Source organism: Antedon bifida, chromosome 5 (assembly GCF_963402885.1).
Source record: "Antedon bifida chromosome 5, ecAntBifi1.1, whole genome shotgun sequence".
NCBI classification, from domain to species: domain Eukaryota; kingdom Metazoa; phylum Echinodermata; class Crinoidea; order Comatulida; family Antedonidae; genus Antedon; species Antedon bifida.
Genome location: NC_136230.1, coordinates 9,277,322 through 9,302,992, shown reverse-complemented (window position 1 = coordinate 9,302,992; position 25,671 = coordinate 9,277,322). Strand labels below are relative to the sequence as shown.

The 25,671-nt window shown below is 30.9% G+C and overlaps 1 protein-coding gene across 3 annotated transcripts in view; it reads left to right on the top strand.

The window, feature by feature from the left end:
• The window catches only part of LOC144842624 (uncharacterized), a 129,083-nt gene that overhangs the window by 37,757 nt on the left and 65,655 nt on the right, over positions 1 to 25,671 (top strand). For 2 of the 3 annotated variants that reach the window (XM_078699092.1, XM_078699090.1), the window contains 4 exons: positions 11,308 to 11,416; positions 11,799 to 12,575; positions 16,985 to 17,026; positions 22,979 to 23,059. In XM_078699092.1, coding sequence (XP_078555218.1) covers positions 11,308 to 11,416; positions 11,799 to 12,575; positions 16,985 to 17,026; positions 22,979 to 23,059 — 1,009 coding nt within the window. The remainder of the gene's footprint in view (positions 1 to 11,307; positions 11,417 to 11,798; positions 12,576 to 16,984; positions 17,027 to 22,978; positions 23,060 to 25,671) is intronic. The other variant, XM_078699091.1, reaches the window with a different exon arrangement.

The following is a 25,671-nucleotide window of genomic DNA, read 5'->3' as shown; positions in this document are numbered from 1 at the left end:
AGTCATACCATTCTCTTCCAGGATGTCATGTTAGTTTATTTCATCTCTCCATCTTCTCTTTTGTCTTCTCCTCTTTTATCATTTCTTGGTGGCCATTCTGTGTCCATTATCCAGTTAACAATATGTGAAAAAAATTAAATTTTCATAAACTATCAATCAATAAAACCAAAATAAAGATAAAATGCTTGTGAATTAATGTCTAAAATCATTAGTGGTGGTTTAAAAAGGTCAATAATATATCGTATACAAAATTGTATCAATTCTGTAGATGTTTACAGCTTTGAAGGTCTTAAAGCAATATTCAAAACGTATTATGATCTCGATACCTTATTCAATTTTAACGAAAACAGTTCTGAATTACCTAATCAGCGTAGATCCATCAAATGAATGCTAATGTTTAAATGTCAATGAGCCATCGTTTAAAGATAACTGGCGTGGAGGCGGACTTGTATGTGTGATTGTGTGTGATGATATTGAAACGTATTCGGAGTAATATGTCACAATGATCTTTATTTTAATTCGGTTTAAATATTACATTAATAGATTTCCATCATATCAAGAATTTTAAAATATTGAGAATTTAAAATATTTATGTTGTGAAAAGAATTTGATAGAATATTAAGAGAGGAAATATTAGGTTTATAATGGTAATAATGTATATTGTATTATCAAATAATTATGTTAGTGTTGTGGCCACTAAGGGCTAGTAAATTGCTAGCTACCTACAGGTAGGTTAAAGGTTAATTGTTAATTCTTAGATGAAATCCATTGTTATTTATGGAAACTTTATATGTGAATAACTAGCACTAATAGGATTTCTTTAATATAATTAAACAAATTTAGCCAACTGTAACAAGAAAATTGACAAAAATTTGGAATTTTCCAAAAATACAATGCAGGCATCGTGCCACCATCGTTGGAGGTCATAGGTTATAATTGAAACTAATCTTGTGCAGAGTGCTTCCTGAATTATAGAAATCATCGAGGTCCAAAGGAAAAGAGGTGGATACTATAAGTGAACCTGGAGAGATAATGGCTTCCCTTCAATATTCAATTAGAAATAGCAAACTCAAATGAGAGAACTTTCTGACCATTCAGATGACCTTGAATGCAATATAGTGCAACCCCTCCTTTGGAAAAAAAAATCAGGAGACACCCCTAATAAGAGGACACTTTTTCTATAAACCAATGAAATATGTTTTAACACTTTAGCCAAACCCTATTTAGTAGACATTCCTGTTAAGGAAACACCTTCGGGATGTGTAGTACAAAATATTGGGGTATATTTAAATACAACATGCTATTATTACTACATAGTACATGTATATTCAGCGCTCCAATCAGTGTCTACAGTAATTTAAAAAAGATTGTGCAATGAGATGTGTTCAGACCAACATAGTTATGGTATTGTATGCATTGTCCCACACCCAACAAGATGACCCATTAATAGTGTTTTTCCCTGAATAGGGGTTGGCCATTCAAACATATAACGTTACTCCTTGTTTCACAAAAGTGTCTCCCTAATATGGGTGTTTCCTTTATAGGGATAATCATATCCCGAAGGAGGAGTTCTATCTAGATATTTTCTGCAAATTTTAAATGGATAATCTTATTCATATTTGTCCATTTATTAAGTATTACTTCAATAGTTGATAGCTTGACCCACTGTGTCATCAGTTTGTCTTCTAAGCTTTCTCCTTTATTTCTGCTTTGAAGAATTAGTCAGACCCGTCTTAGTTTCTTTTTATTTGCCCTAAATCTTGTTAGTCACCCTTAGTTCTTAGTCAAAGTTATTTAATCACCTTGAATTATTTTACATTCTGACTCATATTATATTTGTATAGTGCCAGAATGATTTTGCAGAAACAATTCATTATCTTTTAACATTTATATTACATACAGAATCTGAATACATTGTTTTTGCATGCTAATTTTGTATTGTATCCCCAACATTAGTACAATAAAACCCCTTTTATTAAGACACCAAATAAAGTTAATAGGAACTGGCGGTGGTCTTAAAACATGTATTGCCACTTGTAGAAAGGGGACACCATGAGGACCCAATAAAGTGTCTCCTTGATAGGGGTGTTCCTAGCTAGATAGGGATGGTTGTAGTCTTAAAACATTTGTTTCACAACTAATAGTATTGTTCTAAATTGGAAAAACATTGAAAAAGAAATAACTTTACAATAAAGAGAAATATATTGGAATAAATTACCGATTAATTGGTAATTTTCCGACTGACATGTCCACCACTGGCAATTATCCAATAGGTATTAGTAGTAGAATAAATGAAATGTGATGCAATATCATAGGAAATATTTTCTTACGGTGAGATACCTCTATTCAGGGGCCATCCTGTTAAGAGTAGAATCCTATTAAAAAGACCCAACAAATTGTCCCCTTTATAATAGGAGTGTCCCCTGGATAGGGTTGGTCGTAGTGTTAAAACATACATTGCCTGTATTTCTTTCATTGCTGAGTGTCCTTTTAATAGGAGTGTCCCCTGAGTAAGGTACAGTAGTCCTTAAGGAGGATTCTATTGTGTTAATACTAGGACCACCCACTATTCAGAAGACACCCCTCCCCTAAAGGAGGATTCTATTGTGTTAATACTAGGACCACCCACTATTCAGAAGACACCCCTCCCCTAAAGGAGGATTCTATTGTTTTAATACTAGGACCACCCACTATTCAGAAGACACCCCTCCCCTTAAGGAGGATTCTATTGTTTTAATACTAGGACCACCCACTATTCAGAAGACACCCCTCCCCTTAATAGAGGTTATATTGTATTCCCTGTGGATTATTGTCTGTCCATATTTTAAAAACAAATAATTATGATATCAAATGAAATAAAGCCTCCACAAAATTTACGATTCTCACGAGAAGAAATTATATTTCCCAGAAGGCTTCAGTTAGTCACTGTCATATAATAATATATCTGTAATGATAAATAATATTTTATGAATTATTTAACTAGGGATATTTGCTTCAATAATGAAAGCTATTAATCTTCTTAGAGGATATGAATGTAATGAATGGATAAAAGAATACTAGATGACAGATTTATTATTTCTTACTCTGTCCACTTCAGTGTATACAATCTGTAAAAGGAAGCTCTTGAAAATCAAACCATATTGCTACAAAAAAGGACTTTTGTTTGGCAAAAGGATAAAAGAATAGAGATTTCGCAAGATAGTATAACCTAATGACCCAATTTTACTATGAATGAATAAACTGTATTTTTAAACAGACATAATTTTCAGAATAGGAGAGAATTTTGGTTTTGCGTATGTACTGGCTTTATTTTCAACTTGAATCAACTCTAGAAAACTAACCAAGTTGTTAGCCATAAAATCAAGATCAGTTTTAATGCACCCTTGTCATTTTTCAGTTCTCATTTAAATTGTAGGCCTACACGTTCCTGAAGTGCACACCAGCATTTTGGGTACTTCCAATGCAGCTGGTCCTGTTGAACTTAACAAGCAATTATTGATGTGCATGCACAGACACGGGTTACAATCCATCTGTGAAAAAAAATGTACCGTTTTAAGAGTCTGGTAGCATCTTTATTTTCCTAGTGTGAATGAACTGTATATGCCAAATGCATACAGAAATGAAGCTGTTATCCCACAACTCTAGAAAATATTTTCTATGAATTTGTTTGTAAAGTCATCCAAATACTTAATTCAATTTGATGCTGCTGTCAACCCATGACAAAGCATTATGGACCGAGAGGCCTACTTTTAAGGTTCCAACAAACTCCCCCTTCATAGGGTTGTTGTCTGAATGGGGTTCATCAAACCTATATTTTTCCTTGTTCATTCCACAAGAAAGTGTCCCCTTAATAGGGGTCTTTTTATTTTTTACAAAATTCCAGAGGACTGGACTTATAGTTTGAACCTATCATAATAGAACTGATAGAGAATTTCCAAGCTAAAAAAAATTATTTTCTTTTATAAAAAGGTGTTGATCTGCATTTAGCATCTCTGCTCTATAAAATCCGTCCAGGAAACTGTGTTACGGTTGAATAGAATCGCACTGAAATCCCTTTGCCACCATAGGGCTCTTAAGGCAGAGCTTAACCCCACAGTCTGTAGATCATCAATCAGCTGTATGACTAAATCTCTTGGTGGTCGATGACTGTAGTAATTTTGTCGGGGGTGAATGTATCATGATCCTGTGAGATGCTATGAGAGGGTTCTTTAAACATTTCATATTTTAGGCCAGCCTCTCCCATAGGTTTCCCCTCTCCCGAATTTAAAATGTTGAGAATGTAGCCATTTCACTTCATGGAAAACTCTAATATGTGTAGGCTGAAAATGATGAAATATTTTCTTTGGAATTTCATTCTCCTTAATAGTTAATGTGTTTTAAATACATCTGTTGACATTTAATGAATGCATTATAATCTCTGCTTTGGGACCTAGTTGCTAAATTTAGCGGGTAACGCCAACAGGGCAACATGTATCGTTCAAAATTTAGAAAATCATCATGCAAGATAATGAAGAGCAACCAGACATCAGTATCATAATATTGATATAATTTAATGAGGACAAATTTTAACAACAATGATATGAGTATAAAATTGACAAGGTCTGAATTGTAGCATAGAAATACTTGTTATATAATAATGTCATAAAAAGACGTGGTAGAAATAAAATCACTGAACAGTTGAATAAAACAAACGTAAATATTAATTGGTGCCGATATACTGGTACAGAGGATAATAAGCTTATTTCACCATGATTAAACAGAGAATAATGCAACTGCTGTACTGGACACATTTCATCATTAGAAAAGCGACCATATTTTAATATTATATTATGTATAAAGTCAGCCGTCAAATGCAATGCTATTTTAAATTTAATATTTTTATATGAATAATATTTGATTGACTTGTGTATACAAATAGTGAATGTTTAAGTTGAATGGGAAGAATATTTTTAAAGTTAAACTATGGCGTATTATTGTATTGGAATATTGTTTGTTTTCTTTGTTTTTATTTTGAATTCATACATCATTCATACATATTAAGAGGTTATTAATACATAAATAACAGTCAAATAATGAAACATCATGAAAAAACAAAGGAGAAACATATGAAGAAGAATAGATTCAGGACGACAAATTTGAATTAGCTTTCATTGGGGTCCGAATAAAATATTTAAAAGCACAAAACTATGATAAAAAAAATGAAGAATAATAATTAAGAATACATTTCATATCGATCAAAATATTATTTTGTAAAATAAAAAAATAGAAACAAACTACTAAACTATAGTCTAAATCTTAAAATAAAATTGAAATTGCAAAAATATTTTATACTATCATTAGGTTGCCAGGAAACTAGTAATATTGTCTCAAATTTTGTTTTGAGTTTTATTGAATTTATAAGTGATCCTACCAATTATTCAGGTACAATAACACTATTGTGAGCATTGTACTAATTTCTATTGGATTTAGATTTTTTTATTTATTCAAGTCTCCTTGGCATTTTGTTGAGTAAATGATCCAAAAGTAAAAGAGAAACTAATGTATTAATTACTAGTGCTATATCAGTAAATAGATCATGAAATTCTGCGAACTTTCCTATCTCTAACAATCTAAACATAATGTAAATATTTTTATAAAAATAAATAGTTTAATTCTTTGATGATGTAAGTTTACTTTTAATTTGTACCCATAAAAAAAAAATGTATACTTTTATTTTACTAGAAGAAAAGTGTAATTTATCTATTCAACCTGAACATACCATTCTCATAGTAGGGGTGTCTGCTTTAATATAAAGCAGACATTTCTGTTTACCATTTACATTCAATATAATAGAACCCCTCATTTAGGATACCCCTATTTCAGGGAACACAAAGAAGGACACTTTTTATGAGAAGGGTTTAGTTTCAAATATCAGAAGGTGTATTAAAAAATCAAGTACAAATGTACATACAAAATACCACAAAACCACATATCATGAAGTAAAATTATATTGATTTGATAAAATTAGATGGGTCTGTTCTGGGAAAATCCTATCGAACATTATACTCTGAAAATATTTATAATACTATTTGAATTCATTGAAGCGTAAAATTTAATGGAAAACTACAATGTGTAATTTAGTGGTGTTGTACTGTAGTTGGATATACACGGCAATTGATTTGGAAGGGTTTGCAACTAGTTGTTGAATTAAAACTGCTTGTTTCAATTTCTGCTAGTGGACGGACAAGTTGTAAAAGATAGGCTAGAGGAGTAATAGTACTGTGCACTTTGTTGGGCCCAAAGGTGTCCCCTAATTAGAGGTTCTACTATAGTAGACTGACAAGTAAAAGGTTAGGAATGTTTTTGATTGTGTAATGACAGGACTGTTAATTATTAGTATTATAGTAAACACAATACTGCTATTCAGGGTACACTTTGTTGAGCCCAAAGGTGTCCCCTAATTAGAGGTTCTACTATAGTAGACTGACAAGTAAAAGGTTAGGAATGTTTTTTGATTGTGTAATGATACTATATTTGGTGTTTGGTAAAAATGCTGGGAGTAATCAATGCAGTGATAAGATACAAGATTCTGTGGCAGTTAAATATGCAGGTAGTTTAGATCTTAAAGGTCTTTGTTTATTTTATCAAACCTGTTGCTACAAGAAGGACATAACTGCAAGGGTTTATTAAGGAGAGTAGCTTATGTTTTTATTTCAGGTAATTATTTCAATGTTTACATTGTGGAATTATATGCTATACAGTATGGTATCTGTACGGTAAGGTTGATCAAAGTGATAACAATAATTACTGACATTACACATAAATACATAAAAGATTTTTCAGGATAGCCCAAAAAGCTTAGCTTATTTCTATTGGGATCCTTTCCTTTATCGTTAAAGATTCCACCAAGCTTACTGTAAATCTAATATCCACCCCAAAAAATGTCTTGATGTAATATTATGATGTTGCCTAGATAGATATGGGACGGGTTCTGGCCACAACGTCCTACTATATGCATTTTTGTGGTACTTAGGCCTATCAAGTTTTAGAACAAATAAACAATGTATTAATTTTTAATAAATAAAAATTGAGTTTCGTCAATTAAAAAGATAATAATTTTCAGTATTGCCTCTGTAGACGTATACCAAACTATGTACTGTAGCTTGACGATCACAATATTTTCTGAGTAAAATTATGTTCTTTACCATTTATTTTAGTTATATTAGCGAAGCTCAGTTTTACTGTGTCATGTCAATCTTAAATTTTCATATAGATTGATATTGTTCTAATTTTTAAAAATTCTTCTCTGGAGATTTAGGAAAATATAGACAAAAAGTTACCTCTAGAATTTGTAGTGTTTTGAGTAGAAATCTTAAACAAATATAATAGTTAGTTTGTTCCTATTTTCATAATCATTGTACCGAGTAAATACTTCATAGAAACGTGATTGTTTTGTTATATGACATTTCAAAGGGATTTCCCCTGCTAAAGTGCTGATAAAGAGATTTTTATTTCCTAGGTTCAGTATCTTTAGGGAAATAATTTATATTTTTATTAAAAGAGGATGTTTACCTGTACCAGGGAAAGCAATATTTACTTTTTTTCTACTGAGGGGGGAGGCTGTTTACTGTAGGTTGGAGTAGGAATGGTGTGGTCTGTTTATTTATTTAGGGGAATGTCTACTAAGAGGGAGGGATGTCTATTGAGGGGACAGGGAGCTGGTTAGTATGAGATGTGTTTATGAGGGTTCTTGTACTGATTGAGAGGGATTCCAAAGTTCAGTACCTAGGAAAATAATTCATATTTTAATGAGGATATTTATTTGGTTAAAAAAGATCTCTATAAAATCAAACAAAACTAAATTTTAGAGTTGGAGTATCTTTAAAAGATGGTACATTTTTTTGAAAAGTATAAAATGATTCAACACTACATTTTTGTTTAAGTATGTTTTTCTGAAGGTGGTGGAGGAGGACCTTAAACATATAATTAATTTGATTGAAAAAGTGCTAAAAATAGAACGATGTTTATACATAGTTTTGATTGTGTAGGAGGAAATATTATGTCATATTTAATTTGAAAAAAAAAAAATTATGTTGCTTTGCAAGAACATTGAAGAACATCATTGATGAACCAGGAGGAGTTGGTTGTGAGTTCACTAGTTCCACTGTACAAAGTTAGTTAAGGTGAAAAGAGTTGCTCTCCAATTGGATTGGACATACATTAAAAAGTCTAATGGTAGGGTTTGTATCCTAGTAAAAGTATTTAGTAGTAGCTCAACTTTTCAACACTATTGTTGATTGGTTTGTTATATGTTTTTCTGAAGTTAGGGTTAGGGTTACGGAGGAGACTTTCACAGAGTATTATTGATAATTATATAATATTCTATGGGCAGTTTTAAGGTGTTCCTTTTTTGCTCTTAGCCTGTTTTTGTAATATTTTACTTGCTAGATTAACAAATTTAGTGGATAACATGAAACGTTTTTGCCAGTGTACTGTTAACAAAAGTCTATATTATCTTTATTTCTCCAAACGAATGATGGTATTGGTATAGCAAAAAATGTTGTACAATAATATTTTTCAAGTACTCAGACCGATTATCAATTATTCAGGACATTCTAAACATTATTTAAGGTTGGATTTTATTTCCATAAATAGTGAGTTTTTCATTTTGGGATAGTAGACCATGGATGAATCGACCAAATATAGTCATGATAATGAATAACACAGTTGTATACCATCGCTTTTTAAAATTGTACTTTTTTTCCTGGAAAAATATACGATTTGTTTAGATTAAGTGGTAATGGCTAGTACTGTAGCATCCTCAAACAATATCTTGTTATTATGTTTCTCAAGTGATAATACAATTTTGTAAAATGAATATTAGGACAGTAAGTTAATAATTTAATTTTAAACCTCCATTATAGATTTCATTCTGAAGGTTTACTAGATCTAGTTGTGAATTTTGTGTTTCAAGTCAGCATGAACCCAAGCATATTAGAACCTTGTCTATTGGCAGTCTGTGTTGTACTTTAGTTAAAGTAATTGATCTTGCCAAGCTTCTAGCCTTATCTTCACATGGTTCTAATACTAAGCAAGCATAGTTCAACACTTTAATACCCTTTGAAATGAATGTAACATATTATAGATATTATAATAGCTATCCTAAACCATAATGTTATTTCTTAAAATAAACCTTTGTTGTATCTGTTTCTCCAACGTTGCACAATTTTCCTGTAACATCAATTTACCTTTTATCCCGAACCTAACCCTTTGGCTTTCCATTGTCATTGCTAACCATGCGTAAGCCTATGTATGTACCATTTTTCTTAATTCACCTTGGTTTTAATAGCCTTTAGAGCACAAAGAACATGAGCATTATATTATATTTATCAAACATTTTGAAAAGATGCTGGTCTTGATTGAAGTGCATTGATAGTTGAATTGGAACAATAATGAGTGAGTTATATAGGTCAGACAATAAGATTTGACCTAATTTACTTCTAATATGTTTTGATATTCATGTGTAAAATATAATAGGATTGAATGTCATTATTTTGCGGATGTCAGACTTTGATGAATTAGATCTTGTTTTGTGTGTATAGTGTAATATTCAATATGCATAAACAGTAGCTTCTATTTCACGTCCACTAGGGTCAGTCCTTTTAGCAATCCCTTTTCTGTCATTATAAAGCTTATGGTATTATTACAGTAGAACCCCTATTAAGGGGACACTTTTGGTAATAGTGAATTGTCCCCTGAATAGAGGTCGTTAACATGTGTCTGGTAATATGTTGTCAATAAACATCACAGCCATACCAGCCATGCATCAGTAAATTGATACCTGTAGTTTGTTTATTGTTGGTTTGTTTTATAGTATAATTTTACAGTGCTATTATACGGTGCAAAGGTTACATATTTATACAGAAAGTACAGTAGTAGAATTTTATCATCAATTTAGCTACGTTACTTCCGTTCATAGGCCGCATTATAAGTTTCATTTCGAGGAAATCATTCTAAGTTCATTCAGATTTGTTAGCTACTGTTAAGATTTGTTTTTGCTTTGTCTTAATCATTACTCTTTTCTGTTCAAATAATCTATTAATATAAGGTTACAGTACTGTACCTTGTTTAACTAGATTCTACAAACCTGACTATAAAATCCTATTTGTATGTACATTATAGTACAACACTCTCAAGAACTCGAACAAAGTGTCCCCTTAATAGCAGGGTTCACTAAATAGGGGTTTGTCTGTAGTGCTAAAATATATATTCCCCATAGTTTGTTTTACAGAAAATGTCCCTTAATAATATGCGTGATCCAAAGACAAAGTTCTACTTTATGTTTTAAACTTTAGGTGATTTTTTTTTCAAGACTGTATGAAAATGGTGAAATAAATGGGAATGAAGATAAGTTTAAAATGTATTTATTAATGAAGCATTAACAGTATGGCATGGTAATTTGTTCCACTCATTAACTGCTCAGTGAAAAGCAGTTCTGCCTCTGATTATTTATGAAGTGCTGTTGTGTTTTTTATTTCTTCTACAGAAAACAATTTAAACTCAAGAAGATTCAATATTGATCTTCTCTTTATTAATAATAATAAATATAGTATTTCAATTCGTTTCCCGTATATTTAAGTCATGTTTGTAATTATTATTATTCTCGGCACTGTGTCTCCACATCTATGACGATATTTTTCAAGTATCCTAGATAAATTCCATACAGTATGTCACATGTTGTGTGTGTATCAATGCATCATGGAAACTTGGTGTTATGTGAAACACATAAGATTTTGTATCACAGCATTTGCTTATGATATTGGACAAATTTAGATACAGTACTGAGAATGATTAGGAATTTAGGTGTCCTCCTAGAAGGTTACATGGTTTAGGCAGGTTTAGGATCTTCCTCTGAAACAAAGGAAATGAGTAAGAGAATGAGGCAGTTATAAGTTACTTTAGTTTTTGAGCGATTACAGTAGAAGGCCCACTTTAGAACACCCCTACTCAGGGGACACTTTTCACTATAAACTAACTAACATTAACAAGAGGAAATATATATTTTTTAAACATTAAAGCCAACCCCAATTCAGGGAACACTTTCGTAGGTCCCAAAGGCACTACTGTATTAACATTATGGGAACGGACTATTTAAATATTGTTTTACAAAATCTTATCAGTGTTTCGCGAATTCATGTTGAAAAATTATGTTTGTAAATGATAGTATTAAGAAGGATTATTTTATTGTCTAATCTTATTTTATCTCTGTTTTGTGTAACATCAATTTTGAGATATATTGCTTCACGAAACACTATCTTTTTATTTCAGTGCAATGGAGAGAGAACGAGAATCGGAGCGCGAGAGGGCACGCATAGAAAGACAAGAAAAACAGAAAAAACCAGTGCAGATAACGCCAACATTCTCACAACCAATTCGAGTAAGTATATGATTATGTTATAAATCTTAGAGGTGGTGAACAGTTTAAACTATTATGATACAATTTTGTATTGAGTAATGTAAGTTTGTTCAGGAGAAAAACTTCTATGTAAAGTAAAAAGAAGTACAAATCTTATATATTATAAAAAATTTATATTATAGTATAGTAAAACCTCTTATTTCGGACATCCCTATTACACTTTCCCTTAAACAAACAAGGAGGAATATGTGTTTTAATACCACAATGGGTTCTACTGTAAAGTTACTGTATTATTACTATTATAGATTACTATAGGTATTATGAAGCTTTTCGGTAATCCATTTAAAGTGATATTGTAAAAAATGTTGTTAGTCCTGAAATTTTATTTTATTTTTTTCCACAGCAGGTTTCGGATCCAAGTGATGATATCGAATCTCGTTTACAAAGTATTCTGGGACCTTACAAGTCTTTCCGACCATTGATCGATTCACATGTACCGTCAACTAACATCATTGGTGTGCCAAATCAGTTACCAACACCCACCTCGCTTAAAAACAGTCCAAAGATTTCAAATAACTCTACAGACAAATCTAAGCCTTCTTCCTCCACGTCATCGCCTTACAATAAAGAAAGAAAAGAGAAATCTAAAAAGAATGGTGCTATTACTAGTAATCAATCAAAATCTAGTAATAGTAGTAGTAGTCATCAAAAGCATCCTGGAAAAAGTAAAAACACTGCAAACTCAACCCACCAATCAAGTTCATCTCAACATCGTCCATCATCTTCTCATTCAAAACCGCAAGATATAAAAACCACGCCAGTAAAATCAGAACGTCCTCAAATTCCGAAATCTCCAACAAGTAAAGAAAAAGCCAAAAGTAGCAGTCATTCGCAAAAGCCTTCGACTTCACGTTCTGCTAATACAGTAAAAAGTGAGACGACTACAAACAGTGCAAAACCAACAAAAAATAATATGCAACGACCTGATTGGACGGAGCAAAAATCAAAACCAAAGTCGAAGGAATCTTCAAGTTCAAAAATGTCTGATACAAAGCCAGAACTAGAATTAAAGATATTAACTACAGGTAATTTCAACAATGCAAAAACAGATTTAAGGTCAAGTATCTTTGATTTGGATAATGACGATCAAGAGGATACACCTGACCGCCCAAGTTCAAAGGTAAGCATTATTTCTTTATTCTTAAACAAATTAGATATTTTTCATATGACATATCCTTTTTTAATGCAGAGAAATTCTAAACCACCGAAATAAAAAATAAGTGTGATAAAATAAGAATGGAAAATATGCGAGAATGAAAATGTAGTTCTAACCAAGGCTCAATCTCAATGCGTTTCTTTTGCTACACTACTATTACTACAGAACATTATATTCCTCGAATGACAGTTCATACGTGTTGTATAAAATATAAAGTGTTTTTTAAACAAATTCAAGGTATGTTGAATTTTATGCTGTAAGTTTGTTTAAAAAACACTTTATATTCCTGTTACTTTCTATGGACCAGAGATTCCGAAATAAAAGAATGAATATTAAACATGGTTAATTCAATGATCTTGACTCTTAAACATCTTGGCATTCAGCCCCTTCCGCTATAACAAATATTTGCGTTGGATTGAAGGATGTGACCTAATTGTGCCATCATACCACACTGATAAAAATTACATCTTCACTGAGAGGTAACAAAATAACCTTGCTCTGGTTTCAATTAACTAATTACTGTATACCCGCTAACTGTTCTTAATAAATAAATTAATAATAATATAACATTTTTTGTTATTTTAACACAGAAATATACCATAATCCTTTACTTCCATTTTAATTAGCTGAATTTGTTAACTAATACAAAATTGTAATTAAACGTGAATGTCTTGAGAGATAAAATAAAGTATATTAAATATAATATCAAGTCAATCTGGCTTAATATGACTTTAAAGATATGGCAAAAAAGATATTAAGGTACAGTATCTTACAGATTAGTATAATTAAATTTGACGTTTTTGGTATTTTCATTCAACTTAAGATTTTTATTATGCGTTATCTTGAAAGTTAACATCATCAGTATTTGAACGACTATTACTGAACTTTTTTTTCAAAATCCTTAATTTTACCATATTTTTGGATGTGATTTCTGTAGACATTTTAAATTTTTGTAAACCAAATGTTATCTAAAGTCCATCCTTGTACCTAAGCTTTAAAATTACAGTAGAAAGTAGAAGATATTGATGTGATAAAAATCTTTTATTAGACTAGAGAAAGTTTAAATAAAGTTATAATTATGACGAGTTATTTTAGAATCTCCTTTTAGAAATTATTTAATGAAGTATTGAAAATGAAATATCACAGCTCAACAACATCTATTTTTACTTTCCTCTAGAGACATCTGCCAAAATAAATGTTCTTATTCACAATTTTATCAACACAATTATTATGGATAAGACACTAATAAAATGTTATAATTGGGAAATACCTTAAAGGGGAAAAACGTATACAAAAATGTTGTACTCTAATTATGGCTCCCTAAAGGAGATATGCTGTAGAGAACCCATGTTGCCATGGGAAACACCAATGCCGGAAACTAACTGTAACATCCGGACATACATCCTACATATAATTAACATGGCTCGTAGATTTTGGCAAAAACATTGAAAAATCTCTTTCAATAATACTTGAAGCTGATTGATGGAAATTATCAATTATATTTTTGCTAGTTTTTCGGTCAAAATATGATGACAATATTCTATTATTTATGACTTTATTTTAAGTAGCCTTTGAAAAAATTGACTTTGGCGTGACTATATATTCCCCTGTATCTTTTTCATGTGTATGTTGTATTATATCATGGGTACTGTATTTGTATTTTGTTGTACAGTACTGTGCACTTTCAATGTAGTGAAATTTCAAAATGACAAACTTTTCTAAAAAAAATAATTTAAAAGGAAAAAGTATTGGGGGAAAAATTGTTTAGAATATTCCAATGTGTTTTTTTTTATAGTTTTTAGTTGTATTTTATTTTTAGGCAAAAAATCGAGTATTTTTTTACCACTTTAAATAACCATAACTTCAGAACGGGTAATCGGATTTCAATCATTTAAATTGCAAAATGCTAATTACATTAAGTTCTTTGTGGTTAACTGAAAGAAAAAGTAAAAAAATTAATCTAAATTTTTTCATTGGGATACCTAATTGTAGACATCTTAAACATTGTTTATTTTTAAACTATGCTGTATGCTCACATCCCATGTTTGATGATGTGTACTGTAAGTGCTCCAAAATGCTGTCACTGTTAGTAATGAGAAATAATAGCTAGCCTTAAGATGGAAGGCTTGCTCTAATTTAGTCGTGAGATCCGCTATGTACTCAGGAAATACAGATTGATTTAACAAGTTAGAACTCGTCAAGTGGAAGAACTAAGGCACAATTATCACACAGGTTGATATTGTTTAATTGAAGCAGGGAGAAAAAACACTTCGCATTCGTTCAAAGGCCTACAGTAATTTTTATTGTCTCGTGTATTTTTTTCTTTTTTTTTTGTATTATTCTCTAGACTCGTATGTGTTCCTTCTGATCTCTTTCCTTACAGCCATGATTTTACTACTGTTTTTTACTTTTTACTGTTATTATAGTAATAAACAAAGTTCAGCCATAATACAAATGTTAAATAAGTACTGTAACTAATAACAATAATAATCGCAGGAAATGTTTTATTGTTTTTTTTTATCTTATGTGGGAAATGTTTTATTGTTAGTAGGCCTACAACAATATACAATAATAATAACAATTGTATGTTTTATTCTCAGTACATTATTGTTTTGTTTTTTATTTTTATTTTGTTCTTTTACACCCATACCAATTTAGAATGTATTATTGTACATTCTTATATACATGATTTTAAATTTAATGATTAAAACTTTTTTTAAAAATCCATGCTAAAATAGTTCAAACATTGCCATTATCATCAAAGGTTATGTGTCAATTAAAACATGTAGAATCTAAATATGTCACAGTTTGAAATATTGTGAAACATGTATCCTATCCATCTTGTGTACACAGTTAACTAGCTTTTATCAAACTCGTTTTGGCAACAAAGTGGTCTCATCACCTTGGGTCTAATTACTCCTCCGTCATTGACTATAGACACACAACAAAACGTAAACACTCAATTATAAAAGGACACGCAGTAAAATCAACTGACCGACTACCTTTATTGACGTGATTTCTGACGTGATCGATAATCACCAAACGCCGCGACGTCGTCGTTGTTTTGTATTTAAACATTAATAATGGGTTTTTTCGGTTTATTATTAGTCTTATTTAAATCTTAATGTAGATAATTATAAGAATGTTATCGCTTTTGTTTGATATTTACAGATACATTTGATAATGTTTGTTCTATTTATTTCTAATTTGTATTCTATTTAAAAACATTACAATGTTAATTTAATGTATTTATTGGTGTCATTGTCTTCATCATGTCATTTGAAACTAAAATTACATTCTTTAATGTCATTTCATAGCTGTTTCAATTCAATAACAAACTATGCTTCAGTTGAGAAATATTTATAAAATTAAAAGAAAAAATAGTTTCTTACATCAAAGAACATTATAGATTTATTGAACTTTAAACAAAAAAAGTGTTAATATAATACCGTATTTGATTCGAAATAAATGCCCCGGGGTTTTTAGAGGGGGTTTATTTGAGGGAGGCCTTTATTCGGAGGAGGCATTTATTCGAAAGAGGCATTTATTCGGAGGAGGCATTTAATTTTTGGGGTGTAATATGGTATATAATCAAATGAATATCCCATAGTTCTGAAAAAATGCAACACAGTTAATATCGAGAAGTGATAAAATACAGTAAAAATTCTATCAAAATGCTTGGTAATTTGTAGATCATGTCAATCAATGAATTCTACTACAAATAGAAATATGTTGTAATACAATATTATATATGCTTGTGTGTGCCGTTTATGCAAGGAAAAAAGGCCCCGGGACATTTATTGAAGCAGGGTATTTATTTGATTAAATATGCTACTGTATGTATATTCACAAACAACCAAACTCATATCAATTTAAATTCATTCATTCACAATCCTTTGATGATATCCAAATTTGTTTATGCATATATAAAAGAAACAAGAGTTTTTTTTAACATCATTTCTTAATAAATATTTTAACAACAATTTTATTTTATAAATTATTTATATGGAATGAATCTAATTTCCTTTATTTTATGCATTTTAAACAATCAAATCATTATGTTTAATATCATTAAATTCATTCCAATTCTTGCCATGCTTTGTTTAAGAGTTAATTAGTATTTATATTGTTTGTTAGCAGTATAACTTGATTAATAACCCATATGTTCATGTCAATACTACTAAAGCTTTATTTTATTTTATTGCAAGTACTTTCAGAATAGATTAGATGCATAATACAGGGAAGTTCAAAAGGCAATTCTCTAAACTCATCCATACTCGTTTTCTTAATGGCATATTAATGCCTATCTGCTGCTTGAAAAGAAATTACAATTTTTTTATCACAACTAATCATAATTTTGTTTATCTTTGTAGAATTCTCAGCCTCAAGGACGCTCTATGGACGCTATATTCAAGGTAAGTGATGACATACAAATATTGTGAATATGTACAGTAGTTATTTTTTACTTGCCTGTAGATTTCATGGACATTGTGAAATTATTTTGTTTGTACACCAACTTTAGAATGGGGTTGGTAGACTATACCATTTATGTGTGAAATTGAAATGTTCAGGTTACGATAATTTCTCTTTATTTTCAACTGGTTCAGCACTTTTTAGTTAAAACTACTAAATTTCAAATAAAAGAACTTTCACTGAGCTCGCAGAATCAGTTACCCTTGGCCGAGAGGCAACCAAAGATTTATGTAGGGCAACTATAAGGGTCGGTCCCGATGGGCAACCAAGTAAAATCCAAGAGAAAATAACAACAATGTTTTGCAACAGTACAGTTTAGTCTCGATCAGATGTTTGTTAATTACGGCCGCCACATGTTTTGTCCACCAAGTTTCAAGAAAGAAATTGAGAGGGAAACCAAATCTCAGGAAAACTTGCCAGAGAAACAAACAAAATCTGGATTCTGCGAGGCCTGAAATGTAGACCAACATTTATCTGTATTTGTCTACTTGAAAACCTTAATTATGACATTGATTGTAAAAAACATATATTAGTGTATACTTTGTTTTAGCATCCCTATTGTTATCTTGTCAGTCTCCATTGTAATAGACACCCCTCGCATGACTGTTGGAACTCAAAAATGTATGTTAACCGACACTACAAGAAATGAATATATCGGTACAAAGTTAAAGTTACGGTTGAGATGCGTACAACCTTTTATATTGTCAAGTCTTGTTAACTACAGTTTGATTAGATATTCCAAATGTAGGTCTGTTTTTATTTTCATGTATTCACTACCCATATTTTACTAACAGTGTTAATATTCGATAATATGGCTCAACATTCTTTTCATGACATTTAGTGTGTATAGCTCATTGAATGTGTGTAATGATAACAGACCAAAACACTTTTTGTTTAGATTACTATGTTTGGATGTCAGAAAATCGATAATTTTTATTTTCCATGTTACCAAAGGTTAATTGCCAATTGTTTGTCAAGCTCATCTATTTAGTTTGCCATTGTACTAATTTCTGTTTCCCATATTGCGAATTTTAGTTGGTTTTTTTTACCCATAAGTGCCCATCTTATGAATTTCAGTTTCCAATGTTGTTGTCCATATACTTAAGTATCCATAATATCAATTTTATTAGTACCCTTTATTTCAATGTTAGTTATAATAATAATAATAATATTACTCAAAAGTACCCATCGTATCATTTTTAGTTTCCAATATTGTTGTCCCTTTACCCCAAAGTGCCCATCATATCATTTTTATTTGCCAATATTGTTGTCCCTTTCCCCAAAGCACCCATCGTATCACTTTCAGTTGCCAATATTGTTTTTCCTTATTACCCCAAAGTGCCTATCGTATCACTTTCAGTTGCCAATATTGTTGTCCCTTTTACCCCAAAAGTGCCCATCATATCATTTTTAGTTGCCAATATTGTTTGTCCTTATTACCCCAAAGTACCCATCGTATCACTTTTAGTTGCCAATATTGTTGTCTCTTTTCCCCAAAGTGCCCATAATATAATTTTTAGTTGCCAATACTGTTGTCCCTTTCCCCAAAGTACCCATTGTATCACTTTTAGTTCCCAATTTTGTTGTCTCTTTTCCCCAAAAGTGCCCATCATATCACTTTTAGTTCCCAATACTGTCCTTACTACCCAAATGTGCCCATCATAACAATTTAGTTACCAATATTGTTGTCCTTATTACCCAAAAGTACCCATCGTATACATTTATTTGCCAATATTGTTGTCCCTTTTCCCCAAAGTGCCCATCGTATCAATTTTAGTTGCCAATATTGTTGTCCCTTTTCCCCAAAGTACCCATCATATAAAGTTGTCAATTTTGATGTGCTACTTAAATGTGTCCTTCAGCAACTTTATAGTTGCCAAGTTGTCATACCTCATGTTGGCCCTAAACAATAGCTTATTGTAAAAATTGAAGTACCCATGTTGCCAATTTTAGGTGTCAATCATACTGTACTGTACCAACTTTACTTGCCAATTAAATTTCTCCATTTGTACAATAGATTAGAACCCCCCTCCTTTAGGACATACCCCTATTCAGGAAGCACTTTCAAAAAATGAACATGTGGCAATTATGTTTTAACACTATGGCCAACCTCTATTAAGGGGACACTTTGTTTTGTCCCACTATAGAGGTTCTACTATAATTGTGAAAGATAATACTGTAAATAAAATCATACTGTGATAGATTGGTACCTCATCAGTTCAACCTTAACAATTAAATGCAAAAAAATGTTCATTACGAAATGTTCTACTGGTAATTTATTTTCATGATAACTGCTACTAAATCCGCAGCTTTTTTTATAATCCTGTGGGCATACATAAGGATAAAACATGTGGGAATTGGGTGATGGTTTTACAACTCTACTAGGGACAAATCATCATCAATCAGTTTGGCTAGGATTAGCCAAATGTCACTGAAATTATAATGCCATATTTCTGTAAAACGTTTTGTTTTTTCTAAACGAAAATTTCTGCTGAAATGTATTTTGGGCTGCTATTACTACTATATGCGTTTTATGCATTTTTATCATATTTTAACTTCAAAATTGTAACTGAATTTTAGAACTTAAACTTAACTCGCGTGTGTATTCTATATATTAATTTTTATTTTTTTTTTATCCTACTAATATTTTCCAAGAATTTCTATTGTCATTTTATTATGATAATGGACAGTATTCAGTATGATGACACCACATTGATCTGGAAAAAAATTGATTTTTACATGATAGTTGAGGTTTTTATATTGTTTTTATCCAGAGTTCTTTTTTCAATGAAGACTAAAAAAAAACACAGTAGTTCGTCCTTCCTTCCTGCGTAATTTCAGAATTTTGACAAGCGCCAACAGTTTTGAAGGGCGCATTAAGTAAATTTTGCTTTCAATTTATGGAGTTCTTTATTCATAGTACAGTATCTATGGATATTTATTGCTGATTTTATACATTTGTCAACTAAACTAACGAAAGATGTTACTACAGTACAGTCAACACTTTCTGGCAAAAAATTTTCAATAAATACAAACTTCAACTTTGTTAAAAAAAATCCTTGGCCAAAGCCTATTCTGCTCTCTGCACATGAGATCATCATCACACTCGCACAGTCCATACATGAGCCAAAGTACTGTATTTTTTAAGCCAATTGAATTCTATTCTAGGCCTATTGTGTCTGTATGGTCTAAATGATTTAAGCTGTACTTTTAATGTAGTTATAGAAAAGTAAAATATAATATATGTATTGGTTTTTCTGCTACATATATTTACTACTAAACACCAGTACAAAGTGCCACTCAACATCAAATTGACACCATCATCAACATTTAATAGCAGCGTTTGAATTTAGAAACAGACAAATAATGTTATGATTTAAGTCAGTGTCTTATATATTCATCAACTTGCATTTAAAATTCTGTTATTAAAAAGGAATCTTTATTGTTGCGAAATAATTAATGAACTTGTTAGAAAATTAATTTAAATCCAAGACTGTTGGCTTTCCTGAGAAGTATGCTTACCACAGGGGATCTACTTGAAAAATCTGTTCTGTGGTGAAATATACATTTAGGGATCTTGTTTACAATAAAAGATAGGAAGAAGCTGTATGGTAATTTGTAAGTGCTTTGTAAATAATCACAACAGGTGGTTTGAGAAAGTGTACAATATCCGGTTATTGTCACCCTTCTGTTGATCTTGCAATGTTATGGTACATTATGATTTTTAAAAACTGAAAATTGAACTGTCTTTGGCAACTAATTGTGTATGATGGACACACAATTCTACTGAACTATTAGTTTTAACTTTGTGACAAAACAATGTACCCATATGGACACAATGATGTCATACAGTATTTCTACCATGTTTGGGCACATCACACTTTTTTGGGTTTGATAGTGTAGACAGAGCTTTAATGCTCATGATAAGTTATGCTCCTTTTGTAGAAAAAAGACCCCCTATAAAAGTCATGGCTGTTAAGGGCTTGCTTATTGTGTTAGTTTAGGTATTTATATTAACCTAATTAATGTGAAAAGTGTACTAACACTGATTGAGTATTCGGAATAACAAACCATTATTATTCAATTATTGCTAATTATTTATATGAACAAATATTTTTGACCACAACTTAGTGGTAATAGTATGTCATTTTAGAAACCAGCAAAGGTCATGTGATAATCTAATTGACCCATGAAGTTATGATCATTTCCTTCATTATTATTAAACTGGAAACATTCTAAATGTACTTGTTATAGAACAGTATTGTTAATAATGCTAATAGGGTAGGTTACCTTAGAACAGTGGCTCAACGATTCAGGAAGCCCTTTGGTAATTGTCTCCCAAGGTTGTGAGGCAGTTTGTGCCCTCAGACAATACATATATATTCTGTAGGTGCCTAGTTTTATAGCCCTAAGACCCAACAAAGTTTCCCCTACTGTGTACTAGGGGTAGGCTGTAGTGTTAAAGTATGTATTTCCCCTCATTTGTTTCATGGGAAAGTGTCCTCTTAAATAAACGGTGTGGTAAAAAATGTTAACAGATGAATAAATATATGTAATATAACTTGAATTTTACATTTCTGGTATTTTTATTTAACTTCAGATTTTTATTTTCATGCTATAGCAAAAATTATCCACCGTATATCCACCATCTTTTTTCACCTTCTAGGGAGTCACCAGACATGTTATTACATTAGGTTAAACTACCTAACTACTGAAAAAAGGCTTCCTGGTTTTTATGGCAAAATTTTGTATTTGACCATATTAAGGGAAATTCATGTTTTTTCGTCTTGATTTCTGTTACAAATATTTGATTTATATACAATTAACCAGATATTATATTTAAAATTCATGCCTGTACCTGAGCTTTAAGGTCTGCCAAAAAGGAGACCTACTGTATTCATAATAACAAATGTCGCTGTCTAAAAATAATAGCAAGTTTTCATCACTATTACATTTTTATTCAATCCCCAATACAGTGACTGGTATTCCATAATGTCCACTTTTGCTATACTTAACTCTAAATTTCATTTTGATGACAACCATATTGTTAATTGCTATGTGAGGAAAAATGTATTTTCTATTTTAAGATAATAATAATGTTGTTTTTATAGCAAAACTTTTAAATGCCATAGTCGTAGAAATGTATACTTTTACCAATTGCGTGGCAGAGTGGATCAGAAGCATTACATATTGGCACAGTGCCACAAAGTATGGAATGATCTTGTCAAAACGACCAATAACCGGAGCGATTCTTTATCGAATGCCAATGACAACATTAAAGACGCAGATTGATCTGTGCCAATTTTGATTTTAACAAAACATAATAGTGTTTTCTTTAAGTTTAAAGTAATACATTGTTTATTAGAAATTGTTTAAAGGGTGTGCATTATTTTTAATTTACATATAATTTACATAAACATATGTGCTTCCTGGAATTTTAGTTAGTAAAATTCAGTTTAGTAACTCCCAGACACCATTTTCCTGACCAAGTTTGACTTTCTGGCACGGTCTGATTTTCAGAAATGTGTTTATGAGCAGAACCCTCGTTTGGTACACACCTATTCAGGGGACACCTATTAAAGGGACATTCCTATTAAAGGGACACTTTCCAGTTAAAGAGGAGCAATTCATGTATTAACACTGCACCCAACCCCTATTTAGGGGACATCCTTATTAAGGGCATACTTTGTTTTTAACCGAAGGTGTCTTGTTACTAGGGATTCTATTCTAGAATTTAGAATTTTGAGACATTTTTTGAAAACTCTGGTTTCCAAGGAATTGTGTTTTGAGAATGTTTTCTGTAAATTATTTTTGAGTCAAATATTCATCTTTTATTCTGTATAGTAATTACAATGTAATAACAATATTAATAAACATTTTAAAATCTTTTTTAGGAAATGATAGATATTCAATGTCCACTAACAGCACTTCCAACACCAAGCAAGATAAACCAAACGCAGTTCCCGTTCACACAGGTAAATGCCCAGTCATATTATAATATTATATTAAGGTAACCCATATGATAGAACAAAGGGTTAACCATTATTATTTAGAAAATGTATTATAATATAAGGATGACAGAGAAATGATTATAATACTGCTCAATATTAAATTAAAAATTATCTGACATTTTACTCAAATTTGCAGTAAATAATAGTTTTTAAAAAACCAACACAGTACAAACATAAGTACTGTATAAGTCTCCCCCAGGCAACGGTAAGTTCTAGCAAAATATTCCACCTCCTAATTTTTTCCAAATGCCATCGAATTAACACATATATAAAAAAGACAAACACACCAAAAACAATGAATATGTTTTAAAAACATAGTATGCTTACATGATAACAACATTATGTAAATATGTGTAAATTTTAATCAATTTAACAGTGTGATGTGATATTTATGAGATTACCTTTAACTTCAAATCCAAGTGATTAAAATTTCTAGGCAATCAATAATTCATCTTACAAAGATGACAATTGCCCATGGCCTTAATGGGCTTTGTTACAAGTATAGCAAAACGCTTTATCCATTTTAGTTTACTGTACTTTAGTGTTAAGGCCAATTTACATAGACTAGTGGTAACGGAAAACCATGTAGATCCTGATCCTGAGCGTTTTTCTGCTCGGCGTGGTGAAAAATAATATAGACCCTATATTTTTGTTTTCTGCTTACCACTAACCGTTTCCGCTTGTCTGTGCGAATTGGCCTTTCGTACTAGATCGTCCTCTGCATGGACACAAAGTGATTCCAACTGGAGGGGGATCACTCAAGATGGCCGCCATAGTTAAAATAATATTTTGTATAAAAATAGTATAGAATAATAGTAAGAACACAATCGGAACATGTTAAAGCATAATGAACTTTTTATAAAATTATTATATTGCTAATCGTGATAAAATGAATAATTTCTTGGTAAATTATACATAGATCGTTTAGAATGCCTTAATATTCTATGCACGCTTGTAACGCAGACGCAGTGTACGTGACTGGCGTATCATATGGTTGATCGCAGCCACCATATTGTGTGGTCCCCTCTCCATGAAGAATCACTTTTTGAACAGTTGTAACTACTTATAACTAGTACTGATAAATAATATCTGTGGTCTATTTATAACTTGAGTTGATAAAGAAGTTTATTGACTTATTATAATTCATATTTTTCTAATTTTTCTTAACAATAACAATAATTCATGCAATATTCATTTTGAATTTAATTCATTCTTTAATCATACTAATAGACGATGATGAATCTACAATTACAATAAAAAATATATAATATAATAACTTTGTTAGGTGATAACAATTATTAACCTAGATTCAAAACAGTATTATTAGTAATTAAAATATTAATCTATAAGGTGATATTCCAGTCTCTAGAGGGCAGTATGTATTTACAGTTTGGTAAAATCATACATTAGCATAAATTAACAAACAATTTAATGTCATATTAAAAAGCATGTATCTTGTTATAGTTTGGTACATCAATTCATACAAATAAATGTTATGAGTTCATTGGGTAGAAAGGTGTTTTATTAAAATGTGACGTTCCATTACATAGGACGGTCAGGCTTTCAACAAATGAAATATTCTCCCCATCGTTCAACAAATAAAAGTATATTGTTGTTCACAATAAATAACCGCTGTTTCTTCAATGAAAGAGCACTTAAGAATGTGAACGAAACGTCAGTAAAATTCACCAAAATTGTTACCTGGTTTAACACTAAAAAATTCTCAAAAATAAATCGACATTTGAGGTTAGTTGGCCTCACATCTCCTACATTTATAAAATTGTTGCAAACTAAACATGCAATAGAACCATTAAATATCACTAATAATGAAACGTCATGTGATACAAAATTAACCAATTGCAAGTATACACTTGGGTGTTTAGTGATATTAGCTAATCTACAGTAGTACTAATAATAATCTAATCTAATATATTTGAAACTATATTTTTAAAATGTCAGCATGATGACAGTAATGGTACGTTCACATTGTACAAATCAATAGTCAGACCAAAATTTTAATTTTAAAGTCAAAAAAGTGTTATTAGTTAAAATACCAAAATGTAAAGTAATGTAATCATTTGTGTAATTCTCAATTTATCATTTATTTATCATTGGATTGGTTTAACATTAGAAGTAAAATAATTGTAGAATAGAATTAAATAAATTTGCATAAAATATGATAATTTTCCCAAATAATGAAATTATAAAATGCCTGAACATCACCTAAATAAATAATTTAAATCAAATTTACAGTACATAACCATAAGTATCTTTACAATTATTGCTTGTATTGGAGGAAAATGTAAAGTTGTCGATAAAGTTTCGGCCCAGTTTACTCATAAAGACACTCTTTTAAGGCAGGATAAGTTGACAAAATGTAGGACTTTGTATAGCTACACAGCAAAGCAATTTGATATAGTAATGACCATTTTTATTATTACAACTTGAGTAATGTATATTTGTGTAAATGAAGCATTTTAATGACATTCAACGCCAATCTTTAGATTTCCCTTTAGCCCTTCATCTACTTTCTAGGCCATTCAGACAAGTATACTGCCATAAAAACTGAGAAAGTC